This window comes from Akanthomyces muscarius, chromosome 5 (assembly GCF_028009165.1).
Source record: "Akanthomyces muscarius strain Ve6 chromosome 5, whole genome shotgun sequence".
NCBI classification, from domain to species: domain Eukaryota; kingdom Fungi; phylum Ascomycota; class Sordariomycetes; order Hypocreales; family Cordycipitaceae; genus Akanthomyces; species Akanthomyces muscarius.
In genome coordinates this window covers 1,955,216-1,975,597 of record NC_079245.1, presented here as the reverse complement: position 1 = coordinate 1,975,597, position 20,382 = coordinate 1,955,216, and the positions used below count along the sequence as shown (strand labels likewise).

The 20,382-nt window shown below is 53.2% G+C and overlaps 9 protein-coding genes across 9 annotated transcripts; 5 read left to right on the top strand and 4 right to left on the bottom strand.

The window, feature by feature from the left end:
• Positions 1-495: 495 nt before the first annotated feature.
• LMH87_009940 (uncharacterized protein) lies at positions 496-1,823 on the bottom strand (the record flags this gene model as incomplete). The annotated part of the gene is made up of 3 exons (XM_056197022.1): positions 496-1,402; positions 1,455-1,705; positions 1,764-1,823. 3 exons carry the CDS (start codon positions 1,821-1,823, stop codon positions 496-498), a joined length of 1,218 nt encoding a protein of 405 aa, XP_056054113.1.
• Positions 1,824-2,212: 389 nt separating this feature from the next.
• Positions 2,213-3,580, top strand: LMH87_009939 (uncharacterized protein; the record flags this gene model as incomplete). Its single annotated transcript, XM_056197021.1, has 1 exon — positions 2,213-3,580. The coding sequence occupies one exon, from the start codon at positions 2,213-2,215 to the stop codon at positions 3,578-3,580; it is 1,368 nt and encodes a 455-aa protein (XP_056054112.1).
• A 507-nt stretch (positions 3,581-4,087) lies between these two features.
• Positions 4,088-4,586, top strand: LMH87_009938 (uncharacterized protein; the record flags this gene model as incomplete). Its single annotated transcript, XM_056197020.1, has 2 exons — positions 4,088-4,432; positions 4,503-4,586. The coding sequence occupies 2 exons, from the start codon at positions 4,088-4,090 to the stop codon at positions 4,584-4,586; spliced, it is 429 nt and encodes a 142-aa protein (XP_056054111.1).
• Positions 4,587-5,229: 643 nt separating this feature from the next.
• On the bottom strand, positions 5,230-6,036 carry LMH87_009937 (uncharacterized protein; the record flags this gene model as incomplete). The annotated part of the gene is made up of 1 exon (XM_056197019.1): positions 5,230-6,036. One exon carries the CDS (start codon positions 6,034-6,036, stop codon positions 5,230-5,232), a length of 807 nt encoding a protein of 268 aa, XP_056054110.1.
• A 1,929-nt stretch (positions 6,037-7,965) lies between these two features.
• Positions 7,966-8,478, top strand: LMH87_009936 (uncharacterized protein; the record flags this gene model as incomplete). The annotated part of the gene is made up of 2 exons (XM_056197018.1): positions 7,966-8,073; positions 8,191-8,478. 2 exons carry the CDS (start codon positions 7,966-7,968, stop codon positions 8,476-8,478), a joined length of 396 nt encoding a protein of 131 aa, XP_056054109.1.
• Positions 8,479-8,492: 14 nt separating this feature from the next.
• On the bottom strand, positions 8,493-11,052 carry LMH87_009935 (uncharacterized protein; the record flags this gene model as incomplete). Its single annotated transcript, XM_056197017.1, has 4 exons — positions 8,493-8,510; positions 8,566-10,093; positions 10,323-10,591; positions 10,645-11,052. 4 exons carry the CDS (start codon positions 11,050-11,052, stop codon positions 8,493-8,495), a joined length of 2,223 nt encoding a protein of 740 aa, XP_056054108.1.
• A 1,405-nt stretch (positions 11,053-12,457) lies between these two features.
• LMH87_009934 (uncharacterized protein) lies at positions 12,458-13,056 on the top strand (the record flags this gene model as incomplete). Its single annotated transcript, XM_056197016.1, has 2 exons — positions 12,458-12,520; positions 12,604-13,056. 2 exons carry the CDS (start codon positions 12,458-12,460, stop codon positions 13,054-13,056), a joined length of 516 nt encoding a protein of 171 aa, XP_056054107.1.
• A 592-nt stretch (positions 13,057-13,648) lies between these two features.
• Positions 13,649-15,088, bottom strand: LMH87_009933 (uncharacterized protein; the record flags this gene model as incomplete). The annotated part of the gene is made up of 2 exons (XM_056197015.1): positions 13,649-14,407; positions 14,480-15,088. The coding sequence occupies 2 exons, from the start codon at positions 15,086-15,088 to the stop codon at positions 13,649-13,651; spliced, it is 1,368 nt and encodes a 455-aa protein (XP_056054106.1).
• A 2,242-nt stretch (positions 15,089-17,330) lies between these two features.
• On the top strand, positions 17,331-18,566 carry LMH87_009932 (uncharacterized protein; the record flags this gene model as incomplete). Its single annotated transcript, XM_056197013.1, has 1 exon — positions 17,331-18,566. One exon carries the CDS (start codon positions 17,331-17,333, stop codon positions 18,564-18,566), a length of 1,236 nt encoding a protein of 411 aa, XP_056054105.1.
• Between the last annotated feature and the right edge of the window lie 1,816 nt (positions 18,567-20,382).

The window sequence follows — 20,382 nt, the reverse complement described above, 5'->3', positions numbered from 1 at the left end:
GGCGCGACGTCATCTCCTCAGGCGACATGTACACCGTGACACCAGACAAAGGCGTTGACCCGAGAGGCTATAAACAAAAACAAGCACACCCCTGTTTTCCCATGTGAATTAGTTAAATTAAATGTCAATCAACGTCTTCAATTCTATGTGAGCTCATGTGTAATTCAAGTAGCAAATTTACATTTATGACTTGGCGCGAGCCTTGCCACGGCGCACTACATATCAGTGCGACTGTGACACAATACCCCACGATACTGTCCCTACAACCACATGAAAGATTGGCTTTATAATCCCTATGATTCGTAGGTCGAACCTCATGTACAACAATTTGCGGCGACGCAAAATTCTTTTTGATCATACTCAGACTGAGAATAGACACCTAGTATGCTAGAATCGCCTTTCACGTGCACAAAACCTGCTACAGGGTATTATCACAAACACGAACGCTTTTGTCTATCAACGCCTATTCCATGCCCACCACAGTGCCTTCAACCTTTAATCTGCCAGCAAGTCTACATTTACAATCTTTAAGCTCTCCACCGCCCACTCCGGATACTCGCTCTTGCTTGGATAAAGTCCACCAAAGAACTCCCGGATATATGCAGGGAACCTGTCCTCAATAATCGCATCACGCACCTCGCGCATCAGGTTCAGCTGATACCAGACGTTGTGGATGGTGAGCAGATGCGCCGCCACCGTCTCCTTGGACGTGTTGTGGTAAATGTACGCCCTCGTGATGCCCAGGCCGCCCTCGCGACAGCATTCGCACCCGCAGCCCTCCTCGATTGGCCCAAAGTCCTGGCCAAATTTGGCGTTGCGAATGTTGAGCACGCCCTGCTTCGTAATGGCGTTGCCAAACCGCGCCGTCCGCGTCGGCCACACGCAGTCAAACATGTCGGCACCCAGGGCGACGCTGACCACTAAATCCTCAGGATAGCCAATGCCCATGACGTAGCGCGGCTTCAGCTCCGGCAGCTTGGCCGTGCAGGTTTCCACCACGCGGCAAAAGTCGGCCTTGGCCTCGCCTCCGCTGAGACCGCCAATGGCGATGCCCGGCGTATCTCTGGCGACCATTTCCTCGCAGCACTGTTTGCGCAACTCGAGGTCCAGGCCGCCCTGGATAATGCAAAAGAGGTTCTGCGTCTCGGGCTTCTTGTGCGCGGCAATGCATCTGTCGAGCCAGCGCACACTTCTCAGCATGGCCTCTCGCATACGTTCCTTGTCTGGTGATGTCGTGACAATGACGTCGTCCAGCTGCATCATGATGTCGCTGCCAATCGAGTTTTGTAGCGACATGGAGTGCTCTGGTGTAAGTAGCATGGGTGAGCCATCGTGCGGACTCAGAAAGCGAACGCCTTCCTCTGTAATGGTAGCCAGCTTAAGCAGACTGACCATCTGGAATCTGCCCAGTGTTAGTGATTCGAGCACTCGATAGCCGGCATGAATGCACTCACCCGCCACTGTCTGTAAGAATATTATGATTCCATCCCTGGAACTTGTGTGCGCCACCAACAGCATCCAGGACTTCCTGGCCTGGCTTTAGCCCGAGATGATATGTATTATTGAGGCAGAGCCGGCAGCTTGTTTCCTCTAGCTGCTCTGGAGTGATGCCCTTAAGTGACGCCTGAGTGGCAACAGGCATAAATATAGGAAGCTTGACCGGCCCATGAGGTAAAGTAAGAATTGATGCCCTGGCTCTCGTTGTCTATTTTCAGCCTGTTAGTTGGCGCCTGTTTGCTGACACGTGCCCGCATGATACTCACAGAGCAACGCCCAAGCAGCTCAAATTTGAGCGCTGGCGAGGTATATATGCTAGATGCCATCTTGCGGGCTGCCAACATACCCCTTTCCTAACTGTGTGCTTGCAACTGGTGAGAGCCTTGTGCAAGTCGAAAGCTTTTTGCTGGCGCGCCAGATCCTTTGCTGCTGCCAATGAAGCCTTTGGAACGCTCCTGGAGAGAAAAAAAGTTTAGTGGAGTTTGACAGCTTTGTAGCGCTGTAGCTCCCACTGTAACCGCTAAAATACGTCGGCTTGCCCCTGGGCGTCGGCCAAACCACGGCAATTTGGCTCTAGCTGGGCTAGCTTCATCAATTTTCCTTACAGCCAGAACATCATCTAACCTTCGCAAGCTCCAATTACGATCAATTGTCTCGCGCCGAATTGCTCTGCATCGCCCATCTGCGAGGCGGCAGGTAATTCTCACTTGCCATCATGGGCGGACGCGCTGTATCGCCCGGCGGGGCGCTCCTGAGATCATCGCGCATGTTCTCAATGCCCAAGCCCCTGCCAGAACCTCATGCTGGTCTTCAACACATCTCCGACAGGAGCTCCAAGTCCATGACCAAGTCACAGCCGCAGATGCAATCCGTCACCACACCTCTATCATCTCGGCAGAACGGCGATTGGGGCTTCAAGCGCTCTTTCCCGCTCAAGACGACGCTCAACACCTCGACGCCGCTCATCCGCCTCAAGAATATCGACGCCATGGAGAACGTGACGGATTTCGAGTCGGCCGCCGACCACACCCTGTCGCTCGAAAAGTTCCAGGAACTTCGCATTGCCATGTCGATCCCCAAGAAGAGGGCCGAAGCTGGAAGCACCCTCCGCGAAACGCCCGGCAACAAATCCGTTTTCGAAGAGCGCTTCGATGCGACCGACGGCGACCGCGCCGACCACCTCCGCTGGAAGTATGAGGGCCCCTGGCTAGCCAGAATGACAGAGGGCGAGTTCATGCGCTACTTGGACAAGCAGGTTCGCCCGCAGCGCGCTCAATTCCGCGCGCTGCTGAGGAAGGGACTTGCGGAGGACATTACCGCGCGCCAAAACAGCTATGCTATGGAGAAGGGCATTGATGCCCCCCCAGCTGTGGCAGCGGCCGACATTACGGAAGCGCAGTTTACAGAGTATCTACGTGCCCTGCGAAACGACCGAGCCGTCTTGTACGCCATCGTCTCCAAGTTCCTCGACCTTGCGCCCCTTGGTCAGCCCGTTGGCGTTGTCCAGAGCCTCTTCCCGCCTCTTGCCGAAAGCCCCTGGGGCAAGGCTGGCCCGCCTACGACACACCCGTCTGCCGGTATCAGCTACCTGCGGACAGGCTCTGTCATGGAGAACCATCCGGTATACGGCCCTCAGGGTCGCCGCACACCCACGCTGGCTCGCTTGATCAGCCCTCGGTCAATCAATACACCGCCTAGACTCGGTGTTGCTGGCTTTGTAGCCGACCCTCCGCCCGGCGACAATGAATTCAACACCCGCAACCCCAAGGGCAAGGGGGCTTCGAGGCACGCGGCAAACGGCATCGCCAACCTCGACACGACCACGTTCGGTGGTGCCAAGGCTTACATTGAGCCTGTATCGGCTAGCGTCGACCCCAGTGGTCGCGTTCTTCTTGAGCTCAAGGAGGCTGGTGCCGAAGCGCAAGTCATTGCCAAAGAGAACAGCGGCAAGAGCACTGTGTATCATGACGGCCCCATGAAGCGCGATCTGCGCCCGCAAGAGGCCGGCCTGGATGCTGCGGCACAGCGAATGCAGGCCGTGGCAGATGATTTAACGCAGAACAAGCCCTCATACCGGAAATAATGGAGGACTATTGTATATCTAGGGGAGCCGGCGCAATCTCACTTAAATATGTACCAGTAGCATAGAAACCTGAATGCAGAGTTCTAAATCATATTAAAAATAGCCATAGCCTCGGGGAATCATCTCTGATTTCTGCCAGCATCATCTGGTGACAGGCAACTAACAAAACATTCAAGACGAATTCTGAAAAGGCCCTACACTTCTGAGACTACTCGGTATCTGCGAATCTGGAGACACTGGGCTGACTACATTATGTTCAATCAGCTTTCTCCTAGATGCCCCACCTGCTGTGCCAGCACCAGTTTATTGTAGTCGACTTCTCCACGTGATCTGGCAGGTGACCCTTACCGCGAGCCCTAAGCTCCGTTGAAGCCCCACTGATTCCGTTCACCACCAAATTTCCAGATGGTCGAAATTTCGTGAGAGCTGCTTTGAGACGATTCCTGACAACCCACGACAACTTCAATTAACTCCCCCCCCCCCAACAACCACACAAACACCGCCAAAATGGGTCGCGTCCGCACCAAGACCGTCAAGAAGTCCGCCAAGGTCATCATTGAGCGTTACTACCCCCGCCTGACCCTCGACTTCGAGACCAACAAGCGCATCTGCGATGAGATTGCCATCATTGCCTCCAAGCGCCTCCGCAACAAGATTGCCGGCTACACCACCCATCTGATGAAGCGCATTCAGCGTGGTCCAGTCCGCGGCATCTCCTTCAAGCTCCAAGAGGAGGAGCGTGAGCGCAAAGATCAGTACGTCCCCGAGATCTCGGCCCTCGACCCCTCGCTCCAGGAGGGCGGCCTTCTCCAGGTCGACGGCGAGACCAAGGACCTGCTCAAGCACCTCGGCGTAAGTTTTCCAGCAAACCCTCTCCATGGCAATGCCATAAGAGGAAACCATAAACCTAACCTGTTTTCAGTTCGACTCCCTGCCCGTCAACGTCGTCCAGGTCGCTCAGGCCCAGGGCCCCGAGCGCCGCTTCGGCAACCGCCGCAACAACTAAGCGAACCGTTTCATTTGTCGCGTTGGGAAATTCAAAAGCAGGATCACGAACGAGGGAACATTTTGATACACACTTTACATTTTTTGGGTTTTTTGCATGGCCATTTTAGTGCCGCGGATGTTACGACGACTTGGCGTCTCAAGGATCGGTTAGCGAAAGTGCTTAGATCTCACTCAAAGAAAAGATCTTTTCGCCCCCACTAGGTGTCGCTGGACGACGAGGGCCGGGCATTTTCTCGCAAGAGAAAGAGCTTGGTCCCTCGCTGGAAGGCTTGATCGCCATGTCTCCTCTTGTTAGGATGCTCTTTGTGTGCTCGCTGTGCGTGCATGTGAATCTGAAGCTCGATGCTGTCGTGGATTTTTCCAGAGACGAAATGATACGCTACGCAACAAGAAAAAGAAAAAAAGACATTTTCAACCTCGGCAGGCTCGGTCTATTATCATCTCGAACAGTGTCGACAATTGCCTTCAGTGCCGACACATGTCTTTTTCTTCCTCACGGAAACATCATTTGCAATGGGTATCATTCATCTCAAATCGTAAAAGTAAACCGTAAGCTAAGTATACAACTGCCTGCCGACGCAGCATGTCCAATCTCAAGCCAGTGAATCCAAACGCCTATGCCTCATGCCGCATACCCCCACTCATTGATGGGCAGGGTCTCCTCCCAGTCGGGCCCTGTGGCCCTCGACGAGTAAATGATCATCAGCATCGCCAATGCTCAAATTCGACACGTCCGGCATCTGCGTCGTCTCCCTTTCCTTGAGCGTCACGTTGACCCTCTGCTTTTCCCCGGCCGCCACGGTCCCCGGCGGCCGATCTCCCCTCTCGAGCGCCAGCGCCTCAGCGTCCCGGCTCTGGCGCTCCTGCTCCTCAATTTGCAAATTTGCCAGCTGCTGCGTGGCCGCGTCCATGTCGCTGCTGAGCTGCGCCTCCTCGAGCAGGTCGATGCGGACGTCGGGCATGCCGGCGCGCTCCCACGCGGCCGTCTCGCTGAGCTGCACCTTGACGTAGAGGGCGCGGCGGGCGCACGCCGGCGAGCACCACTGCTCGAGGTCCCTGCGCCGCACGATGCCGCTGCGCGTAATTTTCCACTCGCCGCCGCCGGGGCCGTAGTCGCGGTGCGGCCGCGGGCACAGCGTGTACCCGCACAGCCCGTTGACGTGCCGCTCCTCGATGAGGTCGTCGTAGTCGGACGGCTGGAAGAGCCGCACGTGTGTCTTGAAGGCGGCCACGTCGGACGCGGCCGGCGTCGACGCCGTGTGCGAGGCGCCGCGCTCGAGCGGGTACTCGGACAGCAGGATGAGGCTGTCGAGAATCTCGGCCTCCATGTCCTTGCGGTGCTGAATCACCTTGGCGTGCTGGAGGGCAATCTGGCGCGGGTCCGCGGCGCGCTGCGCGGCCGCGGAGTCCTTGAGGATGCCCCGGAGCTCCTTGATCTTGCTTTCCATGTCTGTCTCACGAGTCGCGCGCTGATGCTAGATGTATGCGTTTGCAGAAGGTTTGTAAGTGGCGATGAAAGCTTCCAAAGCTCTTTTGTCGACCCATTTATATGTGGAGGTTCACGGCCGAGTGCGACCCTAACCCTGGTGGTAGCTACCGTAGACGCTCCTCTTTGTTGCACGCAGCATCGTACGGAACAAACTTTGTGGCGGTCCATTACTGACGGCTCAGCGTTCTAGACTCATGCCGTCGAGTTCTGACGCTAGCTCATAAATATATTCGCTGCTCATTGGAGCGCTCTCGACTTAGTGACTAGTGCCCGCTGCGGTCTCACTTAATCAGTTCTCATCTCGTGAATCCCTAAAATCTTGGGCTTGTCCGAAACCCCGAATACTGTTCGGAACTCTCTGAGCCTTGGCTGGAATTCGGTGGCGCTGTCATCCTGGCGCGACCAAGGCAGGTCGAGCACCACATGTGGCGGCCCTACCACCAGTGTAAGTCGCGTCAGTAAGAAGAACTGGATTGCCCAAGTAGAGACCAAGAACATACTAACGCATATCAATTTACCGAAATTCTGTGTGAAGGATTGAATTTTACTTCATGGCAACTGTTTCCATATTTTTGTTCCTGATTTCTGTTCTTGTCTTGTAGCCGGCCGGGACAGGTGCGCCACGTTCCGCAAGCAGCTACTACAAAGGTTAATTCTCCCTGGCAAAAACGGCTGGACGGAATGTGTAATTTGGTTGATACTTGGTTGATTTAAATAGAAACAATGCGGTACCCCCATGTGTGGAGCGCTGATCATTGCTAGACATATTTGTGCGTTACCGAGACTAAATTTACCGCGCCTCTGTTGCTGCTGTCGATCGAACGACGCAGACAGGAGCGCGATGTGTTGCATTGTGTACGCTGCCGCACTGGCTCTCGCGAGTACTATAGTACAGGCGGAAAACTTGCCGGTTGTGATAGAAACAGTCACTGTCCTGCGATCGTGGGAGTCTCGGCCTATTGTCGATGGGGGCTGCTTTTGCATCGTGGAGGGTTCTGGCCAAGGCAAGGGTACACGACTGCACCACAATGGGAACCCAAGAGCTAACACTTTGGGAACAAGAAGATATTTTTAAAGGGCCCTCAATTGATACCTTTGCGGAAAGCGAGACAGGACAACCACCCCCTTCGTCGACTGACAGTGAACCGCACCAGATCTACTCTACAATGACGACCCACAAGACAGTAACAGTGCCCGGCAGAACAACACTTACAATATACGATTACGAAACAATCCCATTTGTTACTTTGATAACTCAAGGGTCCCACGATGCAGTAGTGCCCCACGGTCCGGAGAGTCGGGCAAGTCCACTGACAGCCAATCCTGAAAGCAAGTCCGCATCGAGGTCCCCTCCGTCACAGGCCCCGTCGCAGGACGCAAAATCGGGCAAGACAAGCTCGGAGGGAGGCATAAACATGGGGAAGTCGGGGACCACCAGCACTGAGAGTGCTGCTGGCCTGCAGACGCGGACCATCACCAGCGCAGCTACTCCGCAGTCATCCTTCAGGACGACAATGACCGTAGTGACCGTGAGCTCATCGTCCAAACAAAAAGACCACAGTGCGCCAGACACATCGTCCAATTCTACACGAGCTTCTCCGACGGATGATTCCTCTACGAGTACGAGCTCAACGGCTGCAGCGCCTTTAAGCTCGCCGCCATCTACCTCCGAGGCCAGCACTACACCTTTCCCAGATAGCTCAACATTGCCAGAGTCTCCCAGTGCGCCGGAAACGTCAAAATTGACGACGACAGAACCTGGCACCTCTGAAACACCGATTTCGAGCTACACAAGCCCGTTAGGCTCGTCAGATACCTCGAGCACACCGTCCGTCTCGAACCCATTGGCAATTTCAAACACCTCAAGCTTCCCCAATACCTCAGACACATGGACTACATCGCAAAGCCCAAGCTCCTTGAATATCTCGAGCGTTTCGAGTACACAAGCTACCTCAAGTACATCAAGTGTCTTAAGGACCTCAAGTCTCTCAAATACGTTAGCCACTTCAAGCGCTACAGCTACCTCAAGCACAATGGGTACCTCAAGTGCGGCGGCAACTTCAAGTACATCAAGTACCTCAGGCACTTCAGACTTCTCAATCACACAAATTAGCTCAAGCACGCCGACCTTTACAAGCGAATCGAGTACTTCAAGCACCCCGGAGCTTACCAGCACGCCAACTATATCGAGCACAACCCCTGCCTCAAGCACCTCAACTACCACAAGTACATCGGGTGCCTCAAATACCTCGGACTTTCCGAGCACATCAAATATCTCAAGCAAATCAAGTTCCGCAAGTCCGCAAAGTACCTCAAGCACTTCAGATGTACCGGACACCTCCACCAGCTCGAGCACACCGGTTGCATCGAGTACGTTGACCACCGCAAGTATATCAAGTGAATTGGGCATGTCGGCTATCTCATGCACTTCAACTGTGTCGAGAACATTAAATGTCATGCACATGTCGTTTGTCTTAAGTACGTCTACCTTCTTCTTAGGCAATTCAACGTCTTTGAGCACGCCGACCCCCTCAAGCACTCCTATTACCACAAGTATATCGAGTGTTTCAAGCACGTCGGAATTGCCGAGCACAACTTCTTTTGACATGCCGATTTCCTCAAGCACTTCAACTAAGACCAGCACGTCAACTGAGTCTCGCACGTCAACTATCTTATGTGCATCGACTGTCTCGCGCACATCGGCTCTCTCACGCAGGACAGTTGTCTTGAGCACGTCAACTTTCTTATTGGGCACGTTGACGGAGAATTTGACAACTGCTAGCCAAACGCCAAGCACGTCGAATCCTGGCAGCGAAGTAACCTCAATGCCATTTCCAACGACAAACCTACCTATAATCACGTCAGATTCCAGTAGCGACACGACCTCGACGTCCTCATCAGCAAGCACATCTACACCTACCACAAGCTCAGAAGTGTCCGATTCGAACAGCGAAACCAGCTCAACGTCTTCGTTAGCAACAAGTACATCTACAAGCACATCGGACTCCAGCACCGAAATAAATTTGGCACCGTCTTCAACGAGTACACCTACGACTACCACAAGCTCAACCACTTCAGAGTCCAGTTTGCCAGATGTCAGCACGACAGAGTCTAGCACGACAGACTCTAGCAGCGAAGGAAGCTCAGTGTCGCCTCCATCGACAGCCACACCTATAGACATCACAAGTTCAAGCACACCTGAATCTACCACAACGGCTTCGCCAACGTCCGACTCCAGCACGTCCAACTCCAGCACATCGGATCCCAGCACGTCAGACTCTACTGTCGAAATGACTATGACGCCGTCCTCGACAACAACTGCATCTACATCTCCCACGGACTCAAGCACGCCCGATTCCAGCGAGCAAAATTCTACGAGTGAAATGACTTCAGCGCCGTCGTTAACAACAACAACCATACCTATTAAAGCCACGTCGGATTCTGGCAGCGACACAGGGACTGTGACACCGTCGCCGACGACAACTACATCCATAATCACCACACCAGATTCCACCACACCAGATTCTACCAGCGAAGAACCGACTGTAACGCCATCATCGACAACAATCACAGCCACGACTAGCGCGTCGGATTCCAACACGTCGGATCCCAGCACGTCAAGTTCTAAGAGTGAGGAGATGACTACAACGCCATCCTCAGCAACAAGCACATCTATGGCTACCACGAGTTCAAGCACGCCGGAGTCCAGCAGCGAGGAAATGACAAAAACGCTGTCCACATCCACAAGCTCATCCATGACCACCGCGAGTTCAAGCACTTCGGACTCGAGCACATCCGATTCGAGTAGCGAAGCCACGTCGACGCCGTCTTCAACAATTGGTACATCAGCTGAAACTTCAAATTCTGGGTCGTCGACAACAAGTGATTCGACCTGTACCTCGACCTTGACCAGAAGCTCCAGTACCATCACAACCACTGTGACACTCGAGACTCTCGTTTTCGTCATGACGCCAAGCTCAGCAGCAAGTTCCATCACAAACACTGCGACAATTGCACTTTGATCATAAAGCGGAGCCTATCCGTGAGCTCGCGACGGCCACGATGCCAGCAACTGCGGCCTCGTCTCGACCGCGGTGCTCCGGTGCTTAGTAGGTTGCTCGGCAATCTGCATAAGAACTCTATTCAGTAGCTATATAAAGCACATATTGCATCTATCTTTTCACATCTCTTTCCACTGTCTCATTTGCAACGAGGACATCTAGACAGCCTACATCTACAGCCTACATCTTTGAGCTACGCTTAGCGGGGTGATCGGCTTCCCACCTTTCAACAAGGGCGCTCGTAATGTTAACCTTCTCGGCCATGCCTTTGTAGAAGCTGCGCCAACCGTCACTGTACTTGGTAATGTCGGTCGGGCGACCGGTTTTGGCGTCAATGTATGTGACATGGCCCTTTGTCTCAGCGACAATGGCCTGCTGCTGCAGCGAAAAAATGGCTGTGTGGGCGTAAGCCCGGTTGGGCTCAATTCCAAGCTGGCGACTAGCAACAATGAGCTAAGTAAATGTTAGTTGAGGTAATTTGGAAGCGAGGATAAGATCAAACTTACTGTATCGGGATGCTTCACTTGTCTCTTGAAGCGAATCTCGTATCCGCCAAGAACCGGGATAACGCCCTTCCCACTCAGCATGTCGCGGTACTCTTGCTCGGTGAGATAGGCGCCGTAAAATTCCATGATTCTCTGCCAGCAAATACCAAAGTAGTGCTGGTACTGAGAGTGCATGACGTGCCCAAAAGGATCCTGATCTTCCGCCCAGGTGACTCCACGCTCAACCATGGTGACGGGGTCGAATCCCATGGCCTCGAGCGTCTCCAGTGCCTTTTTGCGCAACGGAGCATAAGGGTCGGCAACTTCGGTGGAAATTGGTACTCCGGGCGCACCGCTGCGCGTATATGGGGAGAAATATTGCGTCGCCTTTAGAGGCTTGGAATGCGACGTTCTCGGTAGCTTCTCCATGTCTGGGTTATATGGTGGTCGACAGAGAATGAGTAGATAAGGGGGGTGAAAGAGAAGGCTGATAGACCCAGGAAGAAATTGCGACTCTACGATTTTGCTGTTGATCTCGGGAAATGGACAGATTGTTTTTACGGCACGCGCATCTTTCGGGGTGGCGGCGCAGCGTGGAACTGTGCTGGGTACTACTAGATCAGGCAATCGCCGACCTCGGAAAGGGGAAAACGGGGGAAGAGAAATAAATAAACAAATTTTCAGAATTCGCTGTCTTGGCCAACTTGCGTGCTGCTAGTTTATTAGATGCCGCAGTCGATCGTGTCAATGCAACTGTTGATTAGAAAATAGTGGCGGACCTACAAGTTAGTGACAGGTCGTAGAGGTGATGCGACGTCAGCAAACGGGCGAAGGCGCAACAGTAGAAGTCACAGCTTTCGTTGAAAAGGAGCCTAGTCTAATTACTGTAGGATACAAGAGAACTGAAGGCGAATTTTTCCTTTGTTTTTGTCAATGTGAGTTCCTCGTTGGCAATTTGCAGTACCTAATTGCGTACATAATAATGTGGCTACGGTAAGTAAATGGGACCGGTGTTGCTGACCTCGGATCCCTTCAACTTGCTTTTTTTTGTACAGCAAACTTACTTGGTATAAACAGCTGGTCATATTTTCAGTAAAGTGGTAAAGTAAAGATAATGACCTGCGCATTGCGTCGTGCCTTCTGCCTTTTGCTTGTTGTCAGTGTCAAGCTACAAGATGCCAGGCTGGTGCTCGACGGAATGTTGTCATATAGACATTACGCTTCTGACCAGCGCAATAATGATATATGATTCTGTTTGACCACATATCGATAACCGAACGAGATAGAGTGTATCTGGCTGATAATCTAGTTGACACACTTGATCTCTTTCTCCCGCATAGTATGGCTGCACGTGATACAGCGTGCGAGGAACAGCAATGCATTATTAATTATATCGTCTATGGAAAGTCGAAAGTGCCATTCAAAGCAATTGCCAAGAGTGACCGCAGCTTCTCCACTTCTGTGAGGGGATTTCAGGTGATACTACGTGAAGCTGAAGTCCGACTGGCCGAAGAATCTGCACGATGCAATGCAGGGTGGCACTGCTTCCCAAGAAGTCTGGACCAGGTTCCATGTACTCAGCCGTCGTCAGCTGCATGCAATACTCTCAGTTCTAACGGGCAACAGGTCAGCCGTAATGAGGATTAGGAAAGATCTTTAACGAACAAGAACTGCCGGAGAGAGATGCTGTGTAACGTAGTAGCTGAGGGAGGGTATTTCCCGAGACCAAGCCACTGAGCATATAAATGATGACCATTTCCTCTATACCCCCGAGAAAGAGTCTGATTATATCCCCCAAGATTTTTTAAGTTTCGAAATCACAATAAGAGCCAAGATGCGCTTCTTCACTGTTCTTGCCACACTTTGCGCCGCTGCCTCTGCGGCCCCAGCCACAGCTGTATGAACAATACACTTCCCATCTCTCCAATGACTAGCAAAACTATGAGAAACTACATCATCGAATACTGACAATGGCCTCAGGAGGCACAAGCCAAGCTCATCACCGAGCTCTGGCGCGCATACAGCGGCACCGCGCGTGATCACTTTTACACCACCGACTACAATGAGTACAACAATGCCGTCACCAACCTAGGCTACACGGCCGAGGGCGTCGCGGCGCGCATCTACTCCCGCCAGGTAGAGCAGAGCGTGCCCCTGTACCGCACCTGGTCCCCCGGCGCGTCGGACCACTTCTACACCACGTCGGCCGCCGAGCGCGACAACGCCGTCCAGCACCTCGGGTACCAGGACGAGGGCATCACCGGCTTCGTCTACAAGGCGGACAGCAGAGGCGACACCGTCGCGTTCTACCGTGCCTACAGCGGTGGGCAGCGCGATCATTTCTACACTGTCAACGCTGCGGAGATGGAGAATGCGGTCCGAAAGCTGGGCTACACCTACGAGGGCGTCGCCGCGTATGTGTTTGAGCCTTGAAAAAAATGTCCTCCAAGATTCGGAGACATTTCAATCGCTTTATCGCCTTGACATCAATGGTTCTATTGACTGGACGAGTTATAGCGCGGGGAATCTGTCCGCCGTTGACCATGTCGATTACGTATTGTTTAGTTCAGCTATTTTTGTCTTACGATAATTGCATACATATCAATCTATATTCCCATGCTGGGCTACAAAATTAAGTTGCAAAGGATCCTGTGCAGACCGCTAATGCAAGCCCTACGCCTGCGGGGTATATCGAATGGTTCACGATGCGGGCAGCTCAACGGTCGGCAAGGGTCTGGAACGGCCTATTCCATGGCAATACTACCTGCACTTGTTATATTGCATTGTGTGTACTTAACAAAGCATATAGCAAGCTACGCAAATAATGATGCCCCCAAAAGAGGGACGCTGGCTTACAGAGGGCAATGCAGTCAATGTCAAAACAGGAATGCCACGAATGTGCCACAAGAACTCGGGATCTTTCAGCACAACCTTGTCCATAGCGTCTTATATTGTGCTAGAAGATCTGCTCCAACGCACTGTAATCTGACAGTGGAGTTTATTGTAATGATGGATCCTGTAAACTTTACAGGCGGACTAGGCCATTGTTGAAAATATTGTTCGGATCTTGCTCCTTCTTGATTTGGCGCATAAGTTCCAAGTTATCGCCATAGATACCCTCGAGGCTGAGATGTTCGGGATGAGTAAAAGGCAGATATGTAAACTTTGCGGCAGCATCGACCTTGGCCAGCTCATTTCTGGCTTCCTGGGCCCAGCTCACCATTGCTTGCTCGACTTCGTCCGATCCAGCAATGTCCACTATACCCAAAATGTCAATAGAGACGTGCGGGGTGCCATAGGGTATGACTGAAGCGGGCGCAGCACTGGCACACGTCGGGCTGTCTGCCCGCACGATGTGCAGTGAGAAGCCACCGTTACCTGCAGCAGGAATCTTGGCCGCCTGCGCAGCCAAGACAGAGATGGCCTGCGAGGAGAGTTGCGTGATAGAGGCGCTGTGGCAGTTGCCGCGGATGTGTTGTCGAATCATCTTGGTAAGGTTGCGCAGAATGTTTAGCATGGTCGTCGTCTGAATGGGCGGCCCGGGCAGGCGAGGAGCAAAGGCACCAATCTTGTCTGCCCATGCGCGTGACTCATCAGAGGCCGGGCCGTTCCAGATGTAAGATAACGCGAATACTACACCAGCATTCGGGAAAGGCATGATGATGGGTAGCACGCAGAGGTTGCTGGGCAGACCATCTTTGGCTAATTCGTTGTATGCTGTCAAGACGGTTGTGACAGTCTTCTCGAGGTCTGATGATTCGAAAAGGAAAACTCCCGATTGAATCTATAAGGAGCACATTAGTGACCGTATACTGGCGTCAACCTGGCGCCCGTGCCGCCTGAATCCAGTACTTACGCCATCCAGCGGGTAAACTTTTACGGTCAATTCGACAACAATGCCAAAGAAACCAGCACCACCACGAATCGCTTTTAGCAGGCGATCGTCCGCCTGAATGAGCTTCCCTTCGCCATTGACAACCTTTGCGCCGACAATTTGGTGGGCGCCGATACCATACTGCGAGTCTAGCGGGCCGTAGCCACCACCCATGCTCCATCCAGCGAAGCCGACCGTGGCGCCAGTGCCAGTGACGGCCTGGAGACCCTGCGGCTCCAGCTCGGCCAGGAGCTGCTCGCTGGTGAGGCCTGCGCCGACCGTGGCTGTTTTCTTGTCCGCCGCGACCGCGACGTTTTTGAGCGACCGCAGGTCAATGAGAACGGCGCCGGGCTTGGTGTAGCGCTTGTACATGTCGTGGCCGCCGCCGCGGACGGCTATTTGCTTGCCCGTCGCGATGCACTCCTGCACAATGGTCTGCACCTGTTCAGCCGAGTCGGGCACGGCCACGACGCTGGGGTTGGCGCTCTCCTTGACGCCAGTGTAGCTGTTGCACAGCTCGCTAAAGCTCGCGTCGGCCGGCGCGACCAGGCGCACGTCCTTGGCGCCGAGTGAAACGAAGAGTTCAGCCATTTTCTTGTTCGTTCGGGGTTGTTGAGGTGTAGCTTGGTGATGGAATGCCGCGGGCAATCGATACATATGTACAGATACTGACCGCGAAATCAAGGAAGGCACGGATGTGACTCTGACAACGCACGCGGTCGCCCGGCTGCACCTTGGGCGCATAGCGAGCTGTGTGGCACTAGCCGGAAGATTTGATTCGTCACCAAAGTGCCTAGGCAGGCCGGATAGAGGCAGATCTACGAGAGGGTGAAATCATTGTACAACGACAAAGGGTCCTGGTTGGGGTATAAGATGTTTGTATTACTGGCATCACATAATCACAGCATGCTACCCTAGTAGCTCCTGCCGGAACCCTGCGAGACACCCGCCAATTTGGGAAAACACTCACTAGATCTGATATGAAAAACTCAGCTAGCTTGGAGAAAACGCCACGAGAGGTGACGAACTGAAGATTGATACACCAGATCCGAGACAGCAACAGACTGAATCTCATCAAAAGCAAGGGTCTCTGCCATCGTGTACCAGTAAGGGAGCAGAGCTTCCGCCCATGAGGGGTAGAACAGCCCGGTCAACGCCACCCCGCATCTCGCCGATCGTAAAAGGGGTACGCCATCATGACTTCTGCACCTCTGCCAAGTTGAGTGGCGGCCCGTGTCTTATTTTGCCAGCTGAGACAACCACAACTCTAGCCATTGCTGAAGGAATCATAGCACTTGCGAGCATGGGAGCCCTGGTAAACATAATAAAGGCACGCGGGAAGCGCATTGTCGAGGGCCTGGATGGACAAAGGAGAACGTGCGATGACGGACTGCCGCTAGTTACGTATGATGTGGGTGGCGCCCCCTGATAAGAGACATGGAGCTGAATTCTGGTTCAAGAAACCAAAAGAATTGCACGGCTCTTGCACGGGATCACGAACACCATTTTATTGACCGGGGACAACGAGACATTATGTAAAGAAAAAACGCGAGCTGCTCGCTTGGTTGGCTTGATGGCAATCCTGAGCATGGCATTAACCTTTGTTGAGAGCAGATCGGCGCTGGCCATCTATGGCCGATAAATTAGCCTGGAGAGTCACATCGACAGCACAACCTCATCTGGTCTCGCCTCGTCATAACGCCCGCAAGTCAGTGCTACGCGATTCGATAATAAAGCCCAGCTGCAAGTAGCCTTCCAATTGCTACGCCAGGTTTCGTTCGGTGCAGCAGCCTTATGCCGAGCCAATAGACTACCATCTCTCGGGCGGTCGGCAGGGAAGGCGAATTTATGCAGCTGCGACGATCATGAGCGACTCGGTCAATGCATAGATGGACTGTGCAGTCGGTCCTTGGCATGCCAACCGCCTAGTTACCCCATCGTGCCCATGTGCCAATCCACAACTCTCGACGAAGTACAGAATGCTGCGATGTTGCGCAATCCAACCAGTCTTACATGACCATGCTCGTGAGTCGTCGGTTCTCAACTGCGTTGACAATTGCCGGTACCTTGCAAGCATTGTTTGCCTGACAACTCCTCAGCGAAACTTGAAAGCTTCATCAGGCTACTTCCTAAACTGGCAGCTGTTTTTGTGCCCTAGCGTCTGGCCAGCCACTCACGAAACAGCCGACGGAGTAGCTTATTTACAACGACCGAACCTCCTACTGGTTCGGGCTACGGCAACGCACCAACACTTGTGGGGGATTCCACCAAGAGCTTCTCCTGGCCGTGCCACCTTCTCTTTGTCTACTCCGCCGCCCGTACTGCGCGAGAGAACACTGAGTTGGCCCGTAAGCACCCGCCGAGCCGCTTATCGAATACGCCGAAACTCCTCCTCAGCATCATCAGAGGGGTCCACTTGGAGGAAAGAGCTGGATTCTTGTGACGGATTCCTGCTGAGAAATCTCATGATGCAGCGCCCGACCTTCCAGATCAAGGCTGCCCATTGGTCTTCCGGGTTGCGACCGGTGCGGCGGTGCTACGATATCCACCTTGCAGATCTCTCTTTTGACCTACCCAAATGATCGCCAACTGCCGTGATAGGCTAGGCACTCGGCCGTTGAGGCGTATTACAGGGCAGCAGTGTACGCTGGGACCAAATGACTCGGCCTCTGTGATGCCATCTATGCCAGGAACTTGAGCCAAGATGCCAAGAAGCGCCTCTCTTGGTCACTACAAATAGCTTGAGATCTCCCGCCTCTTGGCAATCTAGGCATCTTGGCATCGCTCCTACTCACCCTTCCTCTTTTCTTCTCAATACTCCTCCACCTTCATCATGAAGACCGCTGGTACTTTCGTTGCTCTGGCCGCCGCCGCTGGCACTGCCGCCGCCGCTCCCAGTGAGGGCACTGGCCTCAAGTTCAGCATCCCCGCGCACAAGAACCCAATTCAGCGAAACCCTATTGCCGATGCGCACTACGCGCTCCGCAAGTTTGCCACCCCGGAGACCATTGAGAAGATCGAGGCCGACCTTCTCGCCCGCCGCGAGGCTATTCTCCTCGGCCAGCGTGACGAGAACACCACTGTCGGCGCCAACCCCCACGGCCAAGACGGTGTTGATACCTCTTACCTCTGCGAGGTCAGCATCGGCACCCCTCCCCAGAAGCTGATGCTCGACTTCGACACTGGCTCCAGCGACCTGTGGGTGTTCAGCACCGACACACAGACATCGGAGACCAACGGCCAGACCCTGTACAAGCCCGCCAAGTCGAGCTCTTCCAAGCTCCTGCAGGGCTTCAAGTGGGCCATCGGTTACGGCGACAAGAGCAACAGCAAGGGCGTTGTCTACCAAGACGTCGTCAAGATTGGCACCGCCAGCGTCAACAACCAGGCTGTTGAGTCTGCCACGGATGTCTCTTCCCAGTTCACCAATGACTCTGACAGCTCTGGCCTGCTCGGCCTGGCCTACGACAAGGGTAACACTGTCAAGCCCACGCAGCAGAAGACATGGTTCTCCAACATCAAGAGCAGACTGGCCCAGCCGCTCTTCACCGCTCGCCTGAAGCACCAGGAGGTGGGCTCCTACAACTTTGGTTACATCGACCAGTCCCAGTACACTGGCGACATCTCGTACACCCCTGCGTTCACTGACGCTCTCGGCCACCGTCTGTTCAATGCTACCGGCTACGCCGTCGCTGACGCTGAGCTCAACGACCGTGTCATCACTGGTACCGCCGACACTGGTACCTCCATTGTCTACCTCCCTACCGACGTCGCTTCCGACTACTGGAGCAACGTTGACGGCGCTCAGAAGCAGCAGGTTGCTGAAGGCCAGTACCTCTGGGTCTTTGACTGCAACACCAGTCTCCCTACCTTTTCATTCGGTGTCGGCTCGGGCCGCATCACCATCCACAGCGACAACATCAACTTTGCTTCTGAGCAGGGCAGCTGCATCGGTGGTCTCGGTGGTATTGATGGTGCCCTGGCCATCTTTGGTGACGTTGCCATGAAGTCTGGCTTCGTTGTCTACGATGACGGCAACAACCAGCTTGGCTGGGCTGAGGGTGCTTAAATAATAAAAAATGTATATTCTAGTGTAAAATCAAAATTTATCATCATGGACATGGTACCAAATTTTGCAGTTCAAATTGTTCCTTATGCCGACTGGCGCAGACTCGGTTGTGTGCCACGAACCAGGGCTGTTAAGAGTCTTGTACCAATAATATAGAGCGTATATTTCTCATTCAACTATGATGCAATAACCAGATTTCGGCTTTCTGGATCTGACCGGTACTAGCTTCCAGTCATAGGTTACTAGCTAGAGATGAAAGCTATGCAAGTAAGGTTATCGTGACAAAAGGGTCATGTCTTGGAAGCAATTCTCCTATTTTCTACTCGTTCAGATATACGAACGATTAGATAAAAAATTATACTGGCCTTCTCTTTGATTCAGAAATTCAACATATACAGGGCTTCGTGTCGTGGCTGACAGTTGAACGCCTACCTGCACTAACTGGGCCATCCGACCAGTGGCGCACCAGTGAGGATGATCTCTCGCACCTTTGCACTCCTTTATCTCCACTAGAATAGCAATAAACACTTCTTTTGAAGTCATCAAGTCTTTCTTATATCCAGCGCAATTCAAGGCCGCGTCGCAATGGAACAATTCAAATCAGAGCTCGCCTATGTGACAAGCCCCGCCAACGGGGTGTTGCTAAAAGCTTTCGCCATTGGTCATTGACAGCGACGGTGAGATTAGGCGCGATAACTAATGATCTCGCGGAAGCGCAGATAGGACACAAGCAAGAAAAAGAAAGTGTGCTGATGGGGTAATTCGCTGCGGGGAACTTTCTGTATCGACATGCCGCGGGACGCCAGTTCCTGGACAGCCAGACACCACGGGACCCAGACTGCACCATCTCTCTCTATTCAGCCGGAAAGCTCTTCACCAATATCGCGGCGCTGCAGCTGGTGGACTAAGGTACTTTGGCTCTTGACGAGCCGATGAACACGTACATTCCCGAGATTGACAAGTGTCTGCTTGTGCAGGAAGTAGCCAGCCTGTTCACGCCGCAGCTGGAGCCAGGCAGCCGTGCACATCAGTCATTGCTGGAGGGGAATACAAACTACGGCTTCTTGCTACCGTTGAAGGAGTCTGTATCGCACGAGGTATCCTGGACGCTGCCTCCGCCGCCGACGGTCAATTGGACTGTGGCCGGTGTGCTTCTCAAGTCGACGATATCATTCCAGATTCGGGTATCCTCAAGGGAACGGCGTCCTTTGAAGGGCTCGATGAACCGTGAAAAGGGGCGCATGAGGCTGTTTGGTAATCAGCTCATACCGGTCTACGGATGTCAAGGCGCATAACCCGGTGACGCGATTCATGCACGACGCGTGGAAGACGTTTGGGTAAATGCGCTCGTGGTAGAAGTGCAGGCTCTGGCCAACGCTCACGCGTGTCGAAAATATTTCCCTCAATAGGCATTGTTTTTGTCATAAATGTAGCAGTTTAGCAACGGCTTCTTTTCTTCTGTCGTGCTGGGGTATCCCATGTCTTTCTCGCTGACAAGCTGGTGGCTGCTAAATACTATTTAGAACGAGCTGCAGGTGATGAAGCGCGATTGGTCTAAATATTCGGAACCTCAATAATACCTGTTATTTCATGGGGGAGCCGCAGGCTATCTGCAGCAGACTTGAAACCAGAACATATAGAGTCATCGGTTTCAATAATGCTGGTGAAGTTAAACTATTAGAACATAGATTCACGCACTTTAGCATTATCCTTGTCGTTAACGAGGTTTAACGCCCCTGTTCTTTATGCATTTGCCGACTACAATCAAGTCTAGGTTAGGGAACAGCACCGCCACAGCGCCACGGCATCGTCACAT